General features: G+C 37.7%; 1 protein-coding gene across 1 annotated transcript; it reads right to left on the bottom strand.

Annotated features, from left to right (window-relative positions):
* Nucleotides 1–2,074: 2,074 nt before the first annotated feature.
* On the bottom strand, nucleotides 2,075–17,057 carry uba2 (ubiquitin-like modifier activating enzyme 2). Its single transcript, XM_061036256.1, has 17 exons — nucleotides 16,849–17,057; nucleotides 14,330–14,413; nucleotides 14,116–14,186; nucleotides 13,927–13,991; nucleotides 13,320–13,420; nucleotides 13,056–13,177; nucleotides 12,746–12,813; nucleotides 11,458–11,579; nucleotides 10,183–10,282; nucleotides 9,149–9,300; nucleotides 8,049–8,142; nucleotides 7,812–7,924; nucleotides 7,082–7,237; nucleotides 5,922–6,018; nucleotides 4,803–4,908; nucleotides 4,531–4,673; nucleotides 2,075–3,346 (listed from the first exon to the last, which is right to left on the bottom strand). Exons 1-17 carry the CDS (start codon nucleotides 16,987–16,989, stop codon nucleotides 3,135–3,137), a joined length of 1,947 nt encoding a protein of 648 aa, XP_060892239.1. The 5' UTR covers nucleotides 16,990–17,057; the 3' UTR covers nucleotides 2,075–3,134.
* Nucleotides 17,058–17,625: the final 568 nt, after the last annotated feature.

The raw sequence follows: 17,625 nt of genomic DNA, 5'->3' as shown, positions 1-17,625 counted from the left end.
GGTCAGTCCAAATACCCGAAATTCAGACCAGAATAGTAAATGAGATCAAGTTATTATTGTTGAAGATATGGTCCGGGGCCTGTATTCACAAACATTCTGAGAATCCTCTCAGAGAAATCCTTACTTAGCTTAAAAAATCCTAGCAAGGACTTTTTTGCCTAGGAGTGATTTAGGAACACGCTCAGATCAACTTTGAGCGAGGAAGAGACAGAAATCTTTATTTTAGTGAGGAGGCGTGGTTGTATGGAGCCCCTGAAGTCCTGAAAAGTTAAAAAAAAAAAATCTTGTGCGCACAATATAATTATGTTGTACCCACAAGATAGTACGTAGCCTACGTAGGCTATTGATACGAGTGTCAAGAAGTAAGGTTTGCCTAAGTGCTTCAGTCAAATACTTTTCAAAGAACATGTTTTCTACAAGTTTTAGAATTGTACTGTAACTTACTTTATTAACATGTACACATACAAACATGTGAACAGAGTTTTTTTTATTTTTCTAAGTACTTTAAATATGTATCCCTTGAGTAAAGGGTTAGGAATTCAGTATTTATATTTATGTCAGGAAATCTTTAAAAATAACAGTTAAAACGGTACATTTTGTTAACCTGCAGTGTGTTAAAGCAGAAACTTCTTTATTTTATAATATTCTAAGGTATATGTTGTAATAACATTTCAGTTATGTTGAGTCATCTACATGAGGCTGAACTGAACTATTTGATGAGGCAAATTAATTCCAAATTAAGATATAAATACAAGATACTTTTCAGGACTTCAGGGGCTCCGTATGATTGACCCCGTTGCCAGGTATGACACATTTTTTCAGAAGCTGTGATTGGTTAACCCCAAAAATTGAGAAAATAGGTAAATCATAGAATCTAGTCAGACATTGTGTAATTATAAACACTATGAAATTAGCATCTGTGTGATAATTTGTCAGACTTACTTTAAAAGTATATAGCCTACAAATGTTTGAAATCACATGTCCACTAATGTAGCAGCTTCTTCACATGCTGATTGTTTTAGGAGCATGTGAAGAGTCTTAATTGATTGGATGCACCTTCGGAGGTAACCACATGTAGAGAAACTCAACATGCATGTCTCACTTTGCACTGCAAAAAAAGTCGGATTGAAATGTCTGCACAAATATGATCCAAAAATATTCTTCATTTAGTGTTCTCCTGCACCCTGAGAAACTCTTCAGCCTGTTAAAAGTCCTCCTCACTACTCCTAACAGTTTTACATCGTAGGAGCTCTCACTCAAAGGACACTTTGTGAATAACTTTCATCTTGACAAGAATCTAGTCTTAACTTTGAGGGGAAATTTGTAGAAAATGTCATGATTGTAAGAACTTTCTTAGAATTTCGTCACTAGGAGCAATTTTTAGTACGTAAGAGGCTTCGTGAATACGGCCCCAGGTCTGTGATTCTCCTTTCTTTCCAAGTGACTAAATTGAGAGGTTAATTGTTTGGCTTCAAGTCTAACTACTGCCAGATATTGACTTGTCTTTGTGTTGCAGCATGGCCTTAATTCTCCTCTGGGGATCAACAAAGTATTATCTTATCTTAGATATAGGTGTATTTTGTCAATGTCAGAGTCAATGTAGTTGGATTTATTGATTTCCACCAATCTGTCAGATTTGTTGGATTGTTTGGCCTGTTTGCATTTTTCTTGTCCTCTTCTGTCCATTAGTGCTGTGTTGTCTGATTAATCCATTTGCTGATATACTGTAGTTTGCTTGCAAATAAAAATAAACGGTCCTGCGGTTTTTGTTTTTGGAAGTGATAGTAATTCTGATTTTAATCCTTTTTTCCAGTGATTGAAACCAGTTGAACTGGTTGGTTTATTTTTTGGTAGTACTATTATCTTAACTGCAGATCGGCAGGCTCATCATAAGGTTTGGTTCATCCTTTTCAGCAATGGGAGGACTTTTAATTTGAAATACTCTGATCACTTGGTGGAGACGTTCATACCTTAGTTTTTAAGTTACTTACAGACAAGAGAGGGGTTGATCTTTGGGGCGCAGCAGTCCAACTTCATCATTATATTATATACAAACAAACAAGAGGCACAAAAAGTCTTTCACTTTGTTGAATTTATTATTTACCAAATTGGTTCAAAGGGCACTCATAGGCTTCCAACAAGTCAGTTCAAAATGAAAATGAAATTATAGTTACTGACACAGGGGTTACGCTGGAGAGGGCAGCAGAAGCATAACTTCCATACGTTGTGCCAGTGGTTCTTGCATTACTTTCGTACAGATTCCTACTACCATTGAAAAAAAAGTCTAGTTTTCATTATAGCACGACTGTATCTCTGGTTCTGATCGAGATCTCTCTTTTCAAGACAAAAATGGTTGACCTCTTTGAACAAACCGAACCAAGTAACTCAGAAGCAACTGTACCATATTTACATTAAACTAAAACTAGCCTGGTTTTAATCTGCTTGTGCTTTGCCAGAGCCTTTAGGTTACAGTGCAGTTTCAAAAGGAAGCCACTGTGATGCTCCATAGTACTTCTAAGTGACCGGTTTTTAATGCCTCACAGTGGTGGTGTTGTGTAGGGCATGGCAACATATTTGCAACTAAAACATGTTAGTTCTAGAAAAGAGGTAGAAAACTAACATCCAGTTGCACAACATGGCCAAACACTCTGTGTGCTGTGCTTTAATAACCTGATAACTTCAACAATACATACAGGCAAGCACACCAGCTAGACTGTTACTGTCCCTTCACAACAAGCTCGATATAAAACCCAAGTATGTTTTTGGTATTTACATTTTTTTAACCTGACCACAAAGCACAAACACACCTTGACTTGTGTTGCATGAGATCGTTACATTTATAAAAATGACTACAAAAAGCAATTTACCATCAAGAGAAGCATTTATATAGGGACCAGAAATGAATAAGAATAACAAGTTTTGTGTATTTTTCAAAAGTAGAATCTATTTACAGTATCATGTCACAGAGCAGAAGAACTATGAAAACACAAACAGTTTAGAGAGGGAATCAAAGACTAACCAGGGTAACTGTTCTTCATACCAGAGGTGCTTTATTTACAGCAACCGTCAGTCATGAGCCAAAATGACGAGTGTTCAAAGAGTTTCAAGTCTTACAGAGGACTGGAGAAGATGGGTTAGTCCAAAGCAATAATGTCATTGTCGTCATTGTTGGAAGGGGATGTTGCTGCACTTGATTGGTTTATCCTAGGGCGCTTGGTGGAGGTCTCACCAATTTCTGCATCTGAGTGCTTCCTCTTTGTACTGCTAGGCGCTGCTGCAGCAGAGCCAGACGGTGCGCCTTCCTCATCAGAGTCAACGATCATTATGTCGTCATCCTCTGCTGGAGCTGAGGCCGTTGGACAAAGGAGGTGAAAGAGAGGCGATTAGTGATTTGTCTCCACAAATACAAGAGCAGAACAAAGAAAAGATTGAAAGTTGGGTTTTTATCAAGTTGAACAAATATTTACAAATCAATTTAAATTACATTTTCATTTCAAGGTCAGTCAACACAGGTGAAAGGAGGCCAAGTAGCCATTCTGAGATAGGACTCTCCCAGTCTATTTTTGACAATGCGCTTCCAGAACGTGTCAAGCTCAACATGTTATCGACCCAGACAGGAAGTCAGAAATAGAAACACATGCAGACAATTTTAAAATAAAACACCATGTACAAATTCCATAACGTATATCCCATCACTATTTTAATATCATATTAAAACAGGCCCAAATTGTACTGCAAATTAGCCTCAGAAAGGCAAAGTAACCTTTTATTTGTATGGTGTTCTCTGTATTCCTGCCTTATATTAAAGGCTTCATGTGATCTTGTGAAAATATAAATACAGCTGCTGAGGAGTGTGCTCTGCGCTTCAGTAATAATTCCTGTAGGACAGGGCGCACGCTGTCAGACTGGACACATCCATGATGCTGACGAAACGCAGCGCACACAGTTGCTGTGGGGTCTGGGTGTTAGGCTCAGCAAGTGATAATGATAGGCTTGGATAGGCACAATGATAGGCTTGTTTAAACCTGAAGCTTAGTCAGACCTGCAACCAGCTAAAGCTAAGAGGTTAAAGCCAAAGCATTTTGAAATTTGTATCACTTGCAGCCAGGAAATCCAATTTTCAAGTAGAGCCGGTCCAAATATAATTAAAAGTTTAAATCAAAAGGCAATATGAGTTTCTTGCAGTTATTAAGACATCTGTCCTCTTTTTGGAAAAAAAAGCTTTTGGGATGAGAGGGTTTTCACCTCTGTCAAATCAAACTTTGGATGTATCTGGGAATATTCATTGACATGAAGCCTAAATACAAAACTTCCCATTTTTCATGGCAAACCATATAGATGGAATTTTAATCAATGTTATGTTGCTTAAAATTACAATTTGTTAGCCTGAATTGCAGATTCTAGCTTTAAGCCACATTTTTCTCTTTTTAAACTCCCTTAATAATTCAACAAGACATACATTATGGCTCAGCATATTGGAACTGAGAAACAAAATTTAAAAAACTGATGTGAAAAAGAGTTTCTGCTGACCTTTAGAAGAGGTGGATGGCTGGGCAGAGTCCTTGTTGCCATTGGTAATACTGGTAACCTCTTCCTTGGTAGGCTGAGGGGGAGGAGCTTTGTCGGGTGCCTCACCAACTACCTCAAATTCCACATCCTTCTCTAGTTCCTCACTGCCAATGAGAACACATATTAAGCCATTGCAGTTATGTTCACTTGATTCCCCATCAAAACTAAATCTAAAAGCATTACCGCCTGTGTATTCCATTCATATGTAGAGATACAGATATACAGATACATACCTGTGAAGGACATTAACGAGGAGTGTGTAGTCTTGGAGAAAGTCATCAGCTTGGAGGCGGCTTCCATTACGGATTCCAAAATCTGAGAGAAGTTTGCCGTTGTTGGCTGTAAAGGACAGATGTATACATTCATTTCAATAGTTAATCCTGCTAAACCACATTTTTGAAATTCCATTCTTTTGCATTTAAAAACAGTTTTTGTTATGCGTTTTTAAAATTGTTGTACTGTCTTAAGACTGAGGGTACTTCACTTTCTATTTGAATCCAAACCTGTATTTAAAACTTCCGCTAGATCAAAGGTCATGACATTAACTTGACTACAAAAACGGCACTTGTTATGGATCGAAAAACTTCATGAAAAAAAGCTAAAAGAAACAGTAAAAAGTGAAATGTTTGATGTCAGAAGGTGGATATTTATTTTCATTTATCAACTGAGCCGCCTGGGAGTTGTGACTACAGGAAGACGTAACATAACGTTACCTACAGTACACCTAAAGAGAAAAAATAGCTCTCGTTAAAAAAATAAAAGGAAAGTTTACAGTTGCGTCAAGGTTCTAATGTCAAAATGACAATCACTGATCTTTATTTTCATTCTCACTGCAACTTGTCTACTTTTTTGTTCAATTACCATTCCTATCTTTTTTGTCATTCTTGGCCCCTTTCTCCACCCCTTGCCCGTTCTTGTTTCTTTTCTCAAAGTACTCCAACACTTAAAGGGATACTTCACCCGTTGAAACATGAATCTGTATTGACATTGGGTCATATATGTTGTAGAAATGTGAAATACATTTTGAAGTTGGTGCCTTCTGACCGAGAAAAGGCAGAAAGTGTCTTTTTGGCTCATGTGGATGAAAGACACCAAATCCCAGAACGCACAGCTCCGCAGGCCACTCCCACTAAGGTCCTCTATTTACAGACATTTACTACAATACATATGATTTTTGCGTTATCGGAGGCTCCTTTTCAGACTTAGAAATACAAAGATTTCCTGTCTCAGGGGAAAATGAGGGCGGGATGCATGACCATTCAAAAAAAACTACCAAGTTTCTAATGATACAAAGCTTAATGCAAATGGGTGAAGTATCCCTTTAAGTTTGAATGCTACCCCTTCCTCCTCACCTTCCGTCTCTCCTTCCTCTGAGGAGATAAGGATGGTCCCTTTTCCATCCTCTATCTGAACATCTGGAGCCACCATGCCAAACCTCTCCTTTAGGATCTGGTTAACAAAGAAAATAGAGAAGAAAAAAAAGAGTAAAATAAGAAACATCTCACCCCACATGACACCATTGAATACCACTACAACATTTGATATAAAAGGATGTGATCAGCAAAGGACAAAAAAGCTGAAAAATATAGAGTGCAGAGCACCGCAAATAACACTTTGACTGCACAAATAAAGAACCCAGTTTATATTTAAGTGTACCATCATCTGGTTTGTCAATGTAAGTGAATAGATGGTTTTATCAAGTCACAATCACTAAGCCACCCAGCACAGGGAACATATAATGAGTGGGTGTTTAGGGGTTCTACCCCAGGGATTTTGAACAGAAATACTTAATTTCCTTCTTCAAGGTGAATTCCTTTGCATACTTTTTTGGCTTTTCTGCATAATTATTGTACTTTCTCATTTGTACCCTTTGTGTCTTTCTTTCTTAGATATAATCGCTTTATTTGTTGTTCTGGCACCTTCTCACATTAAGGATAATTTAATTCATCCCAATTCAATTAAGGTAAATAAATCAAAATAACACAAATAAAGAATTAACTCTTATGTTTAGTGATCACCATTTTTTGCTAGGTCATAACTGGTAGCTCCATTTTTCAGTAAAACATACAAAAATATGGCACTTATGAAACTGTCCTCGTACTTTTACCCTTAAACACAGGTGTGTCATTAGCTGTCAGCTAATGGATGCTTGTTATGTTACTTTGGAGTATGTTCACATCACTGTGATGAAACCCAAAAAGCCAAGAGGGCTCACTCCGGTCCTCAGCAAATCAGCAATGTATAATTAAAGCCTTGTATGTCAACTTTTCAGGTTAAAAAAAATCCAGAACCCAAGAAAAATTCCATGTACTTTTGTTGTAGTGTATATATAATACATGCTACTCAGGCTAGGTACCCTACATGGAATTGCCAAATCACAAAGTCAAATGAAATGAACCAAGCAAGGGCCTAGAAGGTTCAGCCATGTGCTATTTTTGTAAATGAACGATGCAAACATCAATATCCCTGGCACTGGTTGGTGTATGTTTTAAAAACAAGTCTATTACATTACCCTGTCCTGCAGGGAAAGGACCGTGGTTTTGTGGACATCAAGTTTGACTGTGACTTCAGGTTTGCTGGCACAGACGTAGCAGTCATTACTGGGCGGGTCAAGTACACATGGGACCAGCAGCTTCTTTCGAAGATTGGGACACTTGTTAAGGAAGATCTAGAGTAGAAGAAAAAATGCAAGATGATATGAGGAATAAAACAAGGGGCAGAGAAACAGCACTGGCAGGAAGAATTAATTCGACCAAATGTAATATATACTGCCAATCCATTAGAAAAGAAAACATCAAGTAGCTTTTAATGTGAGAGTGAATGGGTTGACCAAATGTAATACTTTTAAATCACCTGGTTGATTGTATACAGTATATACACATGTATATTTTGAGTTTACATTGTTTTTCTTAAACTGTGTATAAATATTTATTTTATTTTCTGAATATAAAATTTGTTTTTGTTTTTTTAGTGTCAATTACGATATTGCATTATTTATTTAATGTATATGTATTTTTTCCTTTTGCTGAGGATGATGTTTTATTGGGAGGGATTTCATGGTTATGGATGTTTATGTCTGTTTGTTAAAATGAGCAAAACTTCAATAAATATACCTTATCTAAAAAAATATCTTTTAATGATTACTCAACTATGAACAAATGATCAAATACTATCCAATGCCTGGACTCATTTAAGCAGTCATAGCAACCATTGACAATGATGACCACGCTAGTTGAACTCACCGTGCGACAGGACTCCATTTCTCCAGAAAGGATCTTCAATCCCTCCAGCACGATGAGTCCTGCGATCACAGCATTGGTTGTAGCAATGGCTGGTATAATATTACCTGCCATGGCTGAAAAACAAAGAAATCAATGGCAATGAGGATCCTGTATTCAGATGAGAACAGAAAACCTCAAATTGTTTTGTCTCCAGTCTAAAAAATCTTATTTTAAAAAGACTTTAGACAACAAACTTACACTTAACATCAAAACGACTCTTCATGTTCATACTGAAGATGTGCATACGCAAGTTAGCTGCTGCAGTAACAAAGTCCATGGCTGGAGGGTCATCCTGGAAGAAGAGACAGCCAAGTGTATTTTCTTTAGTTAGGAGGTGACAAAGTATAAGCACTTCCTTATTGTAATAAAAGATCAGTATTCCAGTACCATTGCTATACTCGAGTATATATTTGTCTGAAAAGTCTGTTCACCCCCAACATTTTAACACTTAAATCTAATACCCACCATAAATACACAGTGAATGTTTCTTTAACCCTTGTATTGTGTTCAGGGCTGTGGGATGGGTTTTCGGGGTTTATAAAAAGAAAAAAGCTGCAATTTATTTCATATTTTTTTTTAAAACCTTAAACACATCAGACTTGGCTGGTTTTCTATGTAAGACCACACAAAATGAAACGTAACACCAGCAGAGTTTAATAACAGAGTAAAGTCTGATGTAAAAAATAAACAGTAGACGGACACAACAGACTTTTAAACAGATTATAAAAACCCTTTGTTTCTAAAGAGGTATGTGATGAGCGGGGATAAAAAAAAAAATATATATATATATATATAAAAAAAAAGGTGTTTGACATGAGGATTAACAACAACAAGTTCCATAAATCTATATGAGGGTAGGCCTATTACTACAGAGTTTTAGCCTATATTTGATTTGTTTTCTGATTCACCCTCAAACAGAAACTTTGTTCAGTTCAGGTCTTAAAATCGAAAGTAGGCCTTCAATATCATAACAAAACAACCTATTCTTTTCAAGCTAAGTTAAATTATTGGCCCTTTTAACCTTTATGATGAAAAGAATCAAAGACTGAGGGTGGAATTCTGTCTGTCGGTGACAAACGCATCTTACATTCATGTCTGTGTTGACAGTAACAGTGCTGTAAAAAATAATTTTCCCAAGGGGACAATAAAAACTAAAGTCTAAATTCATTGGTATGTAAATAACGATTCTATGTAATTCTATACTGTAGCAACCACATTCATTCACATTAGTTTTGATTCTTCGAACCCTTTTAATTTAAAGAGTTCACATATTCCCTCTGTTTGCGTTTGTATTTTACCTTGTCCCACACTAGCTCAGCTCCTTCTCCCTTCTCCGTGAGCTGTGAGCGGAGGGTCTCCACGCTATGCTGAAACAGCTGGCAGTGACCCCAAACCCCCAGAACCTGCTGGTCCTTCAAACCAGAAACTGGAGACTCCTTTTGAGGACACGCTGAGACAGAACAGACAAATATGAACATTGAGAAAACAAAGACTCCTGACAGCAAAAAGGCAGCAATACAGGCCAACACTGACTATGACTGTACACACCCAATACTATGGGAATATTTGCCAGTTGCAGGTAGTAATGCAGGCTGCAAAGAAATTTAACACATCTGATGTCATCTTATTACAATAGTGATGGCACTGTTTTTTACCGGACATTTCCTAATTTCTATAACATCATAGTGATTCCCTGTAGAGCACAAACTACTAGATTCCGGTAGCTGGGTAAGAGCAAAAAAGGTTTCAAGGGGTCTCAAAACTGATCCAATAGCCAAATAGTGCCAGACGTACTTTATTTAAATGACTTATTCAATTCAAATAACTTTATTTATCCGTTAGGAACTTCATTTGTGTAAAGAGCATCAGTGCTGCAAGTGGCTCTATTAAAAGCATGATAAATAGGTCATAAATAATTGTTATCAGCGGTTAAAAGAGTGGTGTTAAAAATAAATAAGAAATAGATCATTTGTTCATGAGCCTGATGGATGTGGGAGCAAAGCTTGACATGGCTCGATTAGTCCGGAAAGTGAGAAAAATAATAATGAAGTTCCATTAAGTTTGTCCAACACATTGATTTCTATGGTTCCCAACCCAAGTCCCTACAGACTGAGCTACTGCTGATCAGTTTATACCAAAAACAGGAACAGTGAAACTGAACTTTAAACCACAGGGACTTAGGTAGAAGCTACAGGATTTCTGAGATGAACATAGATACTTTTAGAGACAAACCGTTCTTTCTGGTTTGGGACAGACACACATAAGTACACTGCAGAGCATCCTATTATCAGATCACAGACACACCTTCTAGGGATATTTAAAATAAACATACCAGAGTTCTCTAGCTGCTTCCAGTCCAGAGGAGTTGGGGCTTTCCTCTTTTTCCAAAGTTTGTCCATGGTCAGCAAGTACATGATGTCATCTTTGAATAACTGGGAATACATCAGAGGGTGTTGGGAGAATTAGAACAGTGTGTGTTTGGGCTGTAATCATAATGCTGTAAATGAGTATTTATTTTACATGTTTCATTCTGCATAGGCAAGTCCCAGTGAAGCGTCAATGTAACCAATGTTTACAGTTAAACTGAGACTCATTCATAACAGGCACTCCAACGTATAGAGGGGCAAGTTTTGCTTTGATTTTGAGCAGAACACCTAGTCGCTCTTCAAGTTGATAATTGGACTGTAAACATTGCAGTGCACGGAAAAGTAGTATCGGAAGTGATTTGACCCTTAACGCTGGCTACACTAGAATCACAGAATCACAGAGAAGTCGCTATTCCTTCTAAAAGGCATTTAGCATCTTCAGACGACGATAGAGCATTCCCAATGTGTTCAGGGTGTGTCCTATAAAAAATAACAGTGGTTGAATTTTTTTTAATGGAATTGTTTTTTCATTCATTTTTTGACGACCTTACTACACACAGTAACAAATGCCTGTTAGGAGTTTTATCTATAAAAACTAAGCTAATTAAACCTGTATAATATCCTGGTGGTTATTTCTACTTCTGTCACTACCATGGATGAGAGCATAACAAAATACACAAGACATTTACTGACAAGTGATTAATCGGTAGTCCAATTTTGTTTTGTGCCTTCACAATTTGTGTATTGTCAATGTTTTTGTAATCATGATAACTGATTTGCATTTTAAACTAGATGCTTCAGCCTGTCTTAGGTAAGGAAAGAAGCCAGGCCTAATAAAAAATACAATAAATAAAATGAAAAAAAAAAGGTCTGGGTCATATCCAATCAAAGATTAAGTCTAAATCGGTGGGTTTGAAGCAAATTCAACTTTGTTCAAACCATACCAAATTTAGATGATCTCTCTGTACAACACAATTCTCAACATGTGGAGAACTCTCCCTATTTAAACAAACATTTGACATTCTTGACATGAACCAGCCAGCTTTGATCCTCAACCTTCCTATTTTGCAGCAACAGTGAACAAAGCCAAGAGACTTTCATCAGCAGGCGATTGAAAGTCAGCAGGGACCCTTTACTTTGATCCTTCAAAGATCATTTATCAGCCATACTTGCATTACGTTAAGGGGCCTGCATGTGCATTTCTCAAACCGCCTCAAAAGCCTGATTTGAAATACTTGTACCTTATTAAAGAGTTTTTCTGCGTCATATCCTGTGGAGCGAGCCCATTCCTTGGTGGAGACTCGCTTGATGTCCCCGTCCTTTTCGGAGGCTGTGGCGCGAGCAGCTGTATCTTCAGGTTTCCCTGTTTACAGGATACACCATTTTTTTTTTTACAGTTGCTATTGCAGTTCTATCTGTAAAACTTTCCATTTATTCCATTATTGTTATCCACAAAAGGCTGGCAAGACATATTGTTTTTTTAATTGTCTTCATGTATGTGCAACTATCAAACTGAAAGAGGTTGTGTTATCATTTGAAAGTTTGCGTTGACACATGCAAACCTCCCAGATAATTGTTGGTTAAAGGTCACATTATACCAAATATACGTTACCATGTTCTTCTTATACTAATGTATCCCTAGCCTGTCCACAAATCCTCAATTATGAGAAAAGCCCATCCTCTCCGTCTTTTGCCTGCTCCACTTTTCAGAAAATATGTGATAAAACAGGCTGTTTGGAGATTCTCCCTTCATGACATCACAAAGTGATTTAACCCCTTCCCTGAGTGTGTGGCTGCCTTCTCACTGTAAACAATTGTGCATGGAGCGAATAAGCCCAAGCCACAAAAACCATTCTAGAGGGGCATGGTCAGACGCAGCTCATTTGCATTTAAATCTATAGACACAGAAACAGCTGAAATACAGGATCTGAGTGGAATTTTTAGAAAGGAACATCAAAGACACGTTTTGGGGACCTCTGAGACTTATTAAAACTGGTTGAAAAGGAGTATGATATGTGACCTTTAACTTCAGTAGTGCACTACATGTGTGAAAGGGGCTCTACATTAACAAACTTCACTAATGCAGGAGAAACTTGCCTTAAACTCTGAAATATAAGTCACACTAGTATATGGACGCAGTCTGATATTAGAGGTCCCCCAGAGAGAAAAGTTTCAAACGGTCTGTGACGATTCTATTTTTTTCCAGCAGAGCACAATGTGCAGTTTCTGTACAGCTCTGTCGCTCGTTAAGTTCTGTTCGTTTTCGCTTTGTAGAGTTTGCCCTCCTTCTAGCTACACTACAGTATTTAAAGGTCTCAATTTTTATGGAAATGTATAGCTTGCTTTATTTATTATGTTGTTTTTTTTTTTGGAATGGACTAATTTGCAAATTCAGGTACTGAAATATTTAGAGTTTCTTTCCAATATCATGAAGCTCCAGGGAACCACTAAACTTGTAGTTTAACGATACTAACTCAAATGGAAAGCGAAATACGAATTAACAAATGCCAAAAATATGCTCAAACTTACAAGCTGCCTCGGGGTCTGCTGTATCAGGGGATACCTCTTGATCCGCATCCTCTTCTCCAAATAGCTGACTATAGTAGGCAGAAAATAACAATGTAAGATGGCCATTAGAAAACAGCAGATACAGCCACTTTTCCCAAAATATTAAATTTGTGTCTTCAAATATTTTTGCATCATTGAAAATAATCCACATGATCTGCTGATTGTTTTCAAAAATGTGCATGGCAAGTCTAATGAAAGAGTACTGTGTCAAATCTGATTGGATTGATGTCTAGTTGAATAATGCCAAAGCAGAGATGAGATTTAGTCTTACTTGAAGAGATACTTGGCCCAGACAATGCAATGAATGGGCTCTGAAGGTGTGTTTCTGATGGTGCATCCTGGGAAGGTCTTCTGGGTTGGCTTAGGTTGGCACTCGTAACATTCAGTAATTCCCTGGAGAACAAGGAGACAGCCATAATAAAACAGACAAAGAAACAAAGAGAGGTGGGATTGTAGATACCATACATTTTTTACTGGACTAAAAATTACGGCAACTGTTATTTAAAGAGTGAAATAAAACAAAAACAATTCCAACCTTCTTGATAACTGTCACTTGTCCCAAGTAACCAGCAGTGCCACTCTCTATCAGAGGGATGTCTGCTGCCAAACACATCCTGTTCACATGGTTACGTGCCGCTACAGAGAAATAAATTGAGTAATATTTCTTCATTAGTCATTCATTAAACAGGACGGGCATTCAAAACTTACATTTAACAGATCAATGGGCTTCAAAAATAAAACTGTAGTATAGATAAACTCTGACTGTATATGCTCTTCTGTAGGTATTGGGTAAGTTAGGATATTTTAAGAGTTTCACTCCTAAATCAATAATAGAGATCCCACTCTATGAATCTGTTGCATGGAGATTTATGTGCCTCCCTTTCACAAGAACACAAAGTGCTCAATGGAGGACAGATCTTGATTGTGTGGTCTTTGCTACACGCTATGTATAGTATTTTATGTATGCTAGCACCCTTGTATCACTCAGAGATTTCTAGATATTAGGGATTCAACAGGTTTATGACTAAGTATTTAAGCTGGCTTATTGTTTAGGTGTCTTTATAAACAGCCCTTCAGAAAACATAATTTAGAGACAACTAAGAGTTGAAAAAATAATCTGAAGTGAATTAAAGTTCAACTACCTCTGTTATCCAGAGCGTTCATCACCAGCACAAATTTTCTGAAGAACTCCACGTTGTAGTCAGGACTGTTGGAGGAAACATAACAATGAGTCCATATCAAAAGGACAACCAACAAGACTCCTTCTGAAATGAATCAAACTCTTTAATTTATTAAATAAACAAAACCTAAAAACACAGACAGAAACTTACTTCATGATGCTGTCATGGTATGCAATGATATTTGCAGAGGGACAAAACCGTAAGGCACTCTCCTTGGCCACCTTCAAAATAACAGGAACAAAGTCAATGACTGAATACAATTCTTCAGAAAGCACACAAGAGAGGGTTTAGTTCAGTCAGCTTTTTCCCATGAACAGCCCTAAAGTCAGCATTCACAGGGATTAAATCCACATTGTTTACTAACCTGTGCTTTAGATTTGCCGACATGCTTCTTCTGGAAGAGGAACTGACGGTTCAGGTTGCTGACATCAATTGTGTCCAAGTCAATCTGCAAAATCAATTGGGTTGTTATGTTAGTCACAAATATGCAGTGATACATAGCACAGCTAATTTAAAGCAATCTAGCAAGTAAGAAGATTTACATTATCTGATCAATTATCATTTCATAATAATGAAAAGTCATTAGATACATTTTGATATGGGACAGCAGTTACAATCAAATAACATTTCTAGTGGAGACAAATCTGAAAAATGTAAGTGCCAAAGGGCTGGGCATGGACACTGATAGAATCATAAAGTATGACATTTGAATATGTGTCAGTGATAAACTCTTTTAATCTTTGAGGGGACCATACACCACCAAAACATTATGACCAGCTGCCAATGTTATGTGATTTGACCACACAACTGGATATTGTGAATTATTCTGACACCGTACTTTGAGAACCAACATTAACCTTTTCAGCAATTAGAGCATAAGAACATCATTTTATAGGATCGACCATGACCAGACGCTGTCTTCTGTCTGCAGCGCTGCTCAGTGCTCACACACTGTCTGTGTCCGTCACTGACCATCATGGTGTTGATGACCAGAAAATAAATTAAAACGTTTTTGCACTGACTTGTTCAGATTTGTTGCTGTCAGCCTCTTTATTTGAAGTATTTTTTTGTGTTAACATGGTGTGCTCATTGATTTGTAAAAGTACTTAATGTTGATCGATTAAAAATAACAAATCATTTAATTGGCTATATATCCACGTGTTGAGTCATACTGAAGTTGACAAAAATAGTGTGGCCACAGGAGGTCTTCTGTGAATAAATCTGGCCTATGGATGATGCTGTGAATAAAAATGTCATTGTTAATTATTCCTGAAGGCTCCGCGACACACATTTTTCTATTCTCACTCGCAGAAAGGGAACCAGAACACCCTGTGTGAAATAAAGACGATGCAGCCCCCATTCGCAAAACCTATAAGAAAAAAAAGTTTCAGCCGAAAGGTCGAACACATCCAACTTGATACAGCATCTGAGAGATTAGATCACCACCCAGCACAACACTTTAAGCTCGAGTAATGATCCTGCCTAACAACTGAGTGATATGACAGAGGTGGCAAGTTGCTCAATAAAACATCGAGTTCGGTCAGGAATTGTCACTTACAACAAATGACGTAGCAGTGACAGTTCGGCCTCAGTAATGTAAACAATATGTCATCTATCAGGGACTGTATAATGTTGCTTACTCTGTCTGTGTGGAGGAAACAGTTAGCATTGTAAGTTATTATACCAGGTAGAAAAACGATGACGCCTTATGCTGCATGTTTCAGTTTAAACGGGAAATGCATAGCTGAGATGTAACTTACAATAAATACAGAAAAGACACAGACTGGGTATTTTAATTTTCATTATGATTTATTATCACTGTTAAATTATTTTTTGTGCTTTAAAGGCAGCAACAATTATTTTACACTGGATTATTTGACTACTTTTTAATTTATGTTTTAAAAAACACATTTACTTTCTTAAGGCTGTTCATTAGTAATGTTGTGAAACTAATGCCAAATAACAGGGAGAAACGTCAAATCTGGACTATTTCTCAGACTACCCCGACCAAACATTTGAGTTTCACACCTCTGCAATAAATACATGATAGACACAAGTATCACTTTCAACTCTCCACGTAAAATATCCCACTAACACAAAATGTGTCTTGAAGTCCCTCAATCTTCTTTACAGGTGAATCACAGATAATATCAAATAATCATTTTCATCAGCATCCTTCAAGGACCAGATGAGATCAACGTGCCTTTCTGTGGTATCCTGGGCCAATCACAAACGCTCTAAGCATCTACGAGACCCCCCCACACACACAAGACCCAAACCCCCTCAAACACAAGACCCCCTCCAAACCACCTCAAACACAAGACCCCCCCAAACCCTCTCACACACAAGACCCCCCCAAACCCCCTCAAACACAAGACCCCCTAAACCCTCTCAAACACAAGACCCCCCCCCCCCCCCCCAACACAAGACCCCCCAAACCCTCTCAAACACAAGACCCCTCTAAACCCCCTCAAACACATACATCAACACCTAATGCTGTGTGTGTGTCTCTCTGTGTGTGTGTGTGTGTGTGTGTGTGTGTGTGTGTGTGTGTGTGTGTGTGTGTGTGTGTGTGTGTGTGTGTGTGTGTGTGTGTGTGTGTGTGTGATAATAGTGGTCGTACAGTGATAATGGCGCCAAATGTTACCGCAGTGTTCATATTCTCTACACTTCTGACTCTGTATGTCCACAAACACTGTGGGGAACATAACAAAGCACACTAACGCTGTAACGCTGTAACACTGTAACACTGTAACACTGTAACACTACACTTCTTTAAAGCCTCTTGTCAGGACTCTCTGTCCGCTCATCTCCATGAGCAGCGCTACACAAAGACATGGCATGATAGCTTAGCTAGCTAGCACACAAACAAACATTACGGACCACGTCGATGTTTTTGAAGCCGGTGAGGACGAGGTTCTTCAGCAGCTCGCAGCCGATTCCTCCCGCTCCCACCACCAGCACCTTGCAGGTGGCAAGGGAGTCAGCCAGCTCTTTCCGAAGGGAACCCACCAGTTGTACCATGATGATCGGCTATGCAGCGGCACAGGGAGGATGGCGGCAGCTAGCTTCTTGTTCTGAAGACAGGTAGTCCCGCCTACTTCCGGGTTATTTAACTTTTTTTTGGTTTTCTTTATTGTACAAATGTTCGTTTACAAAGTAACATTGTTAACAACAAAAGCAGGAAAACATGATCGTGGAAAAAGAAAAATAGCTTAATCAAATGGAAGATCTTTATTGAGCCTACATGTTACACTACAAGAGTAGTTTGAAATACTTATAATAACTAAGTTACTAAAAAGTCGAAAAAGCTTTTAATGTTAATATTTGAGATGACGTTCCTTTATTGTTTCACTTCATAAATTCATTGCGTTTAAGAAAGTTGGATTTCCTGTCCACTTTTTTTAAGGATGCATGTTTTTAAAAGGTAATAAATATAAAAATAATAGACCTATTCGGTCCTTTCTTGACATTATATAGTATTACCTAAATGTATTAATTTCCTTTTTTATTGTAAGTATTTTTTTTTAAAGCTGCCTTCATCAATTCACCTGTCCAATTATAAACTTGTCAAAAACAATGTTAATATTCTGGCCAACATAAGGCCATTGGTTTAAAAGAGAGCATGCTGGGAGACTTTATGTTTAATTATAAACATAA

The sequence above is a fragment of the Labrus mixtus genome, chromosome 4, assembly GCF_963584025.1.
Source record: "Labrus mixtus chromosome 4, fLabMix1.1, whole genome shotgun sequence".
NCBI lineage: Eukaryota > Metazoa > Chordata > Actinopteri > Labriformes > Labridae > Labrus > Labrus mixtus.
This window is presented reverse-complemented; position numbering and strand designations above follow the sequence as displayed.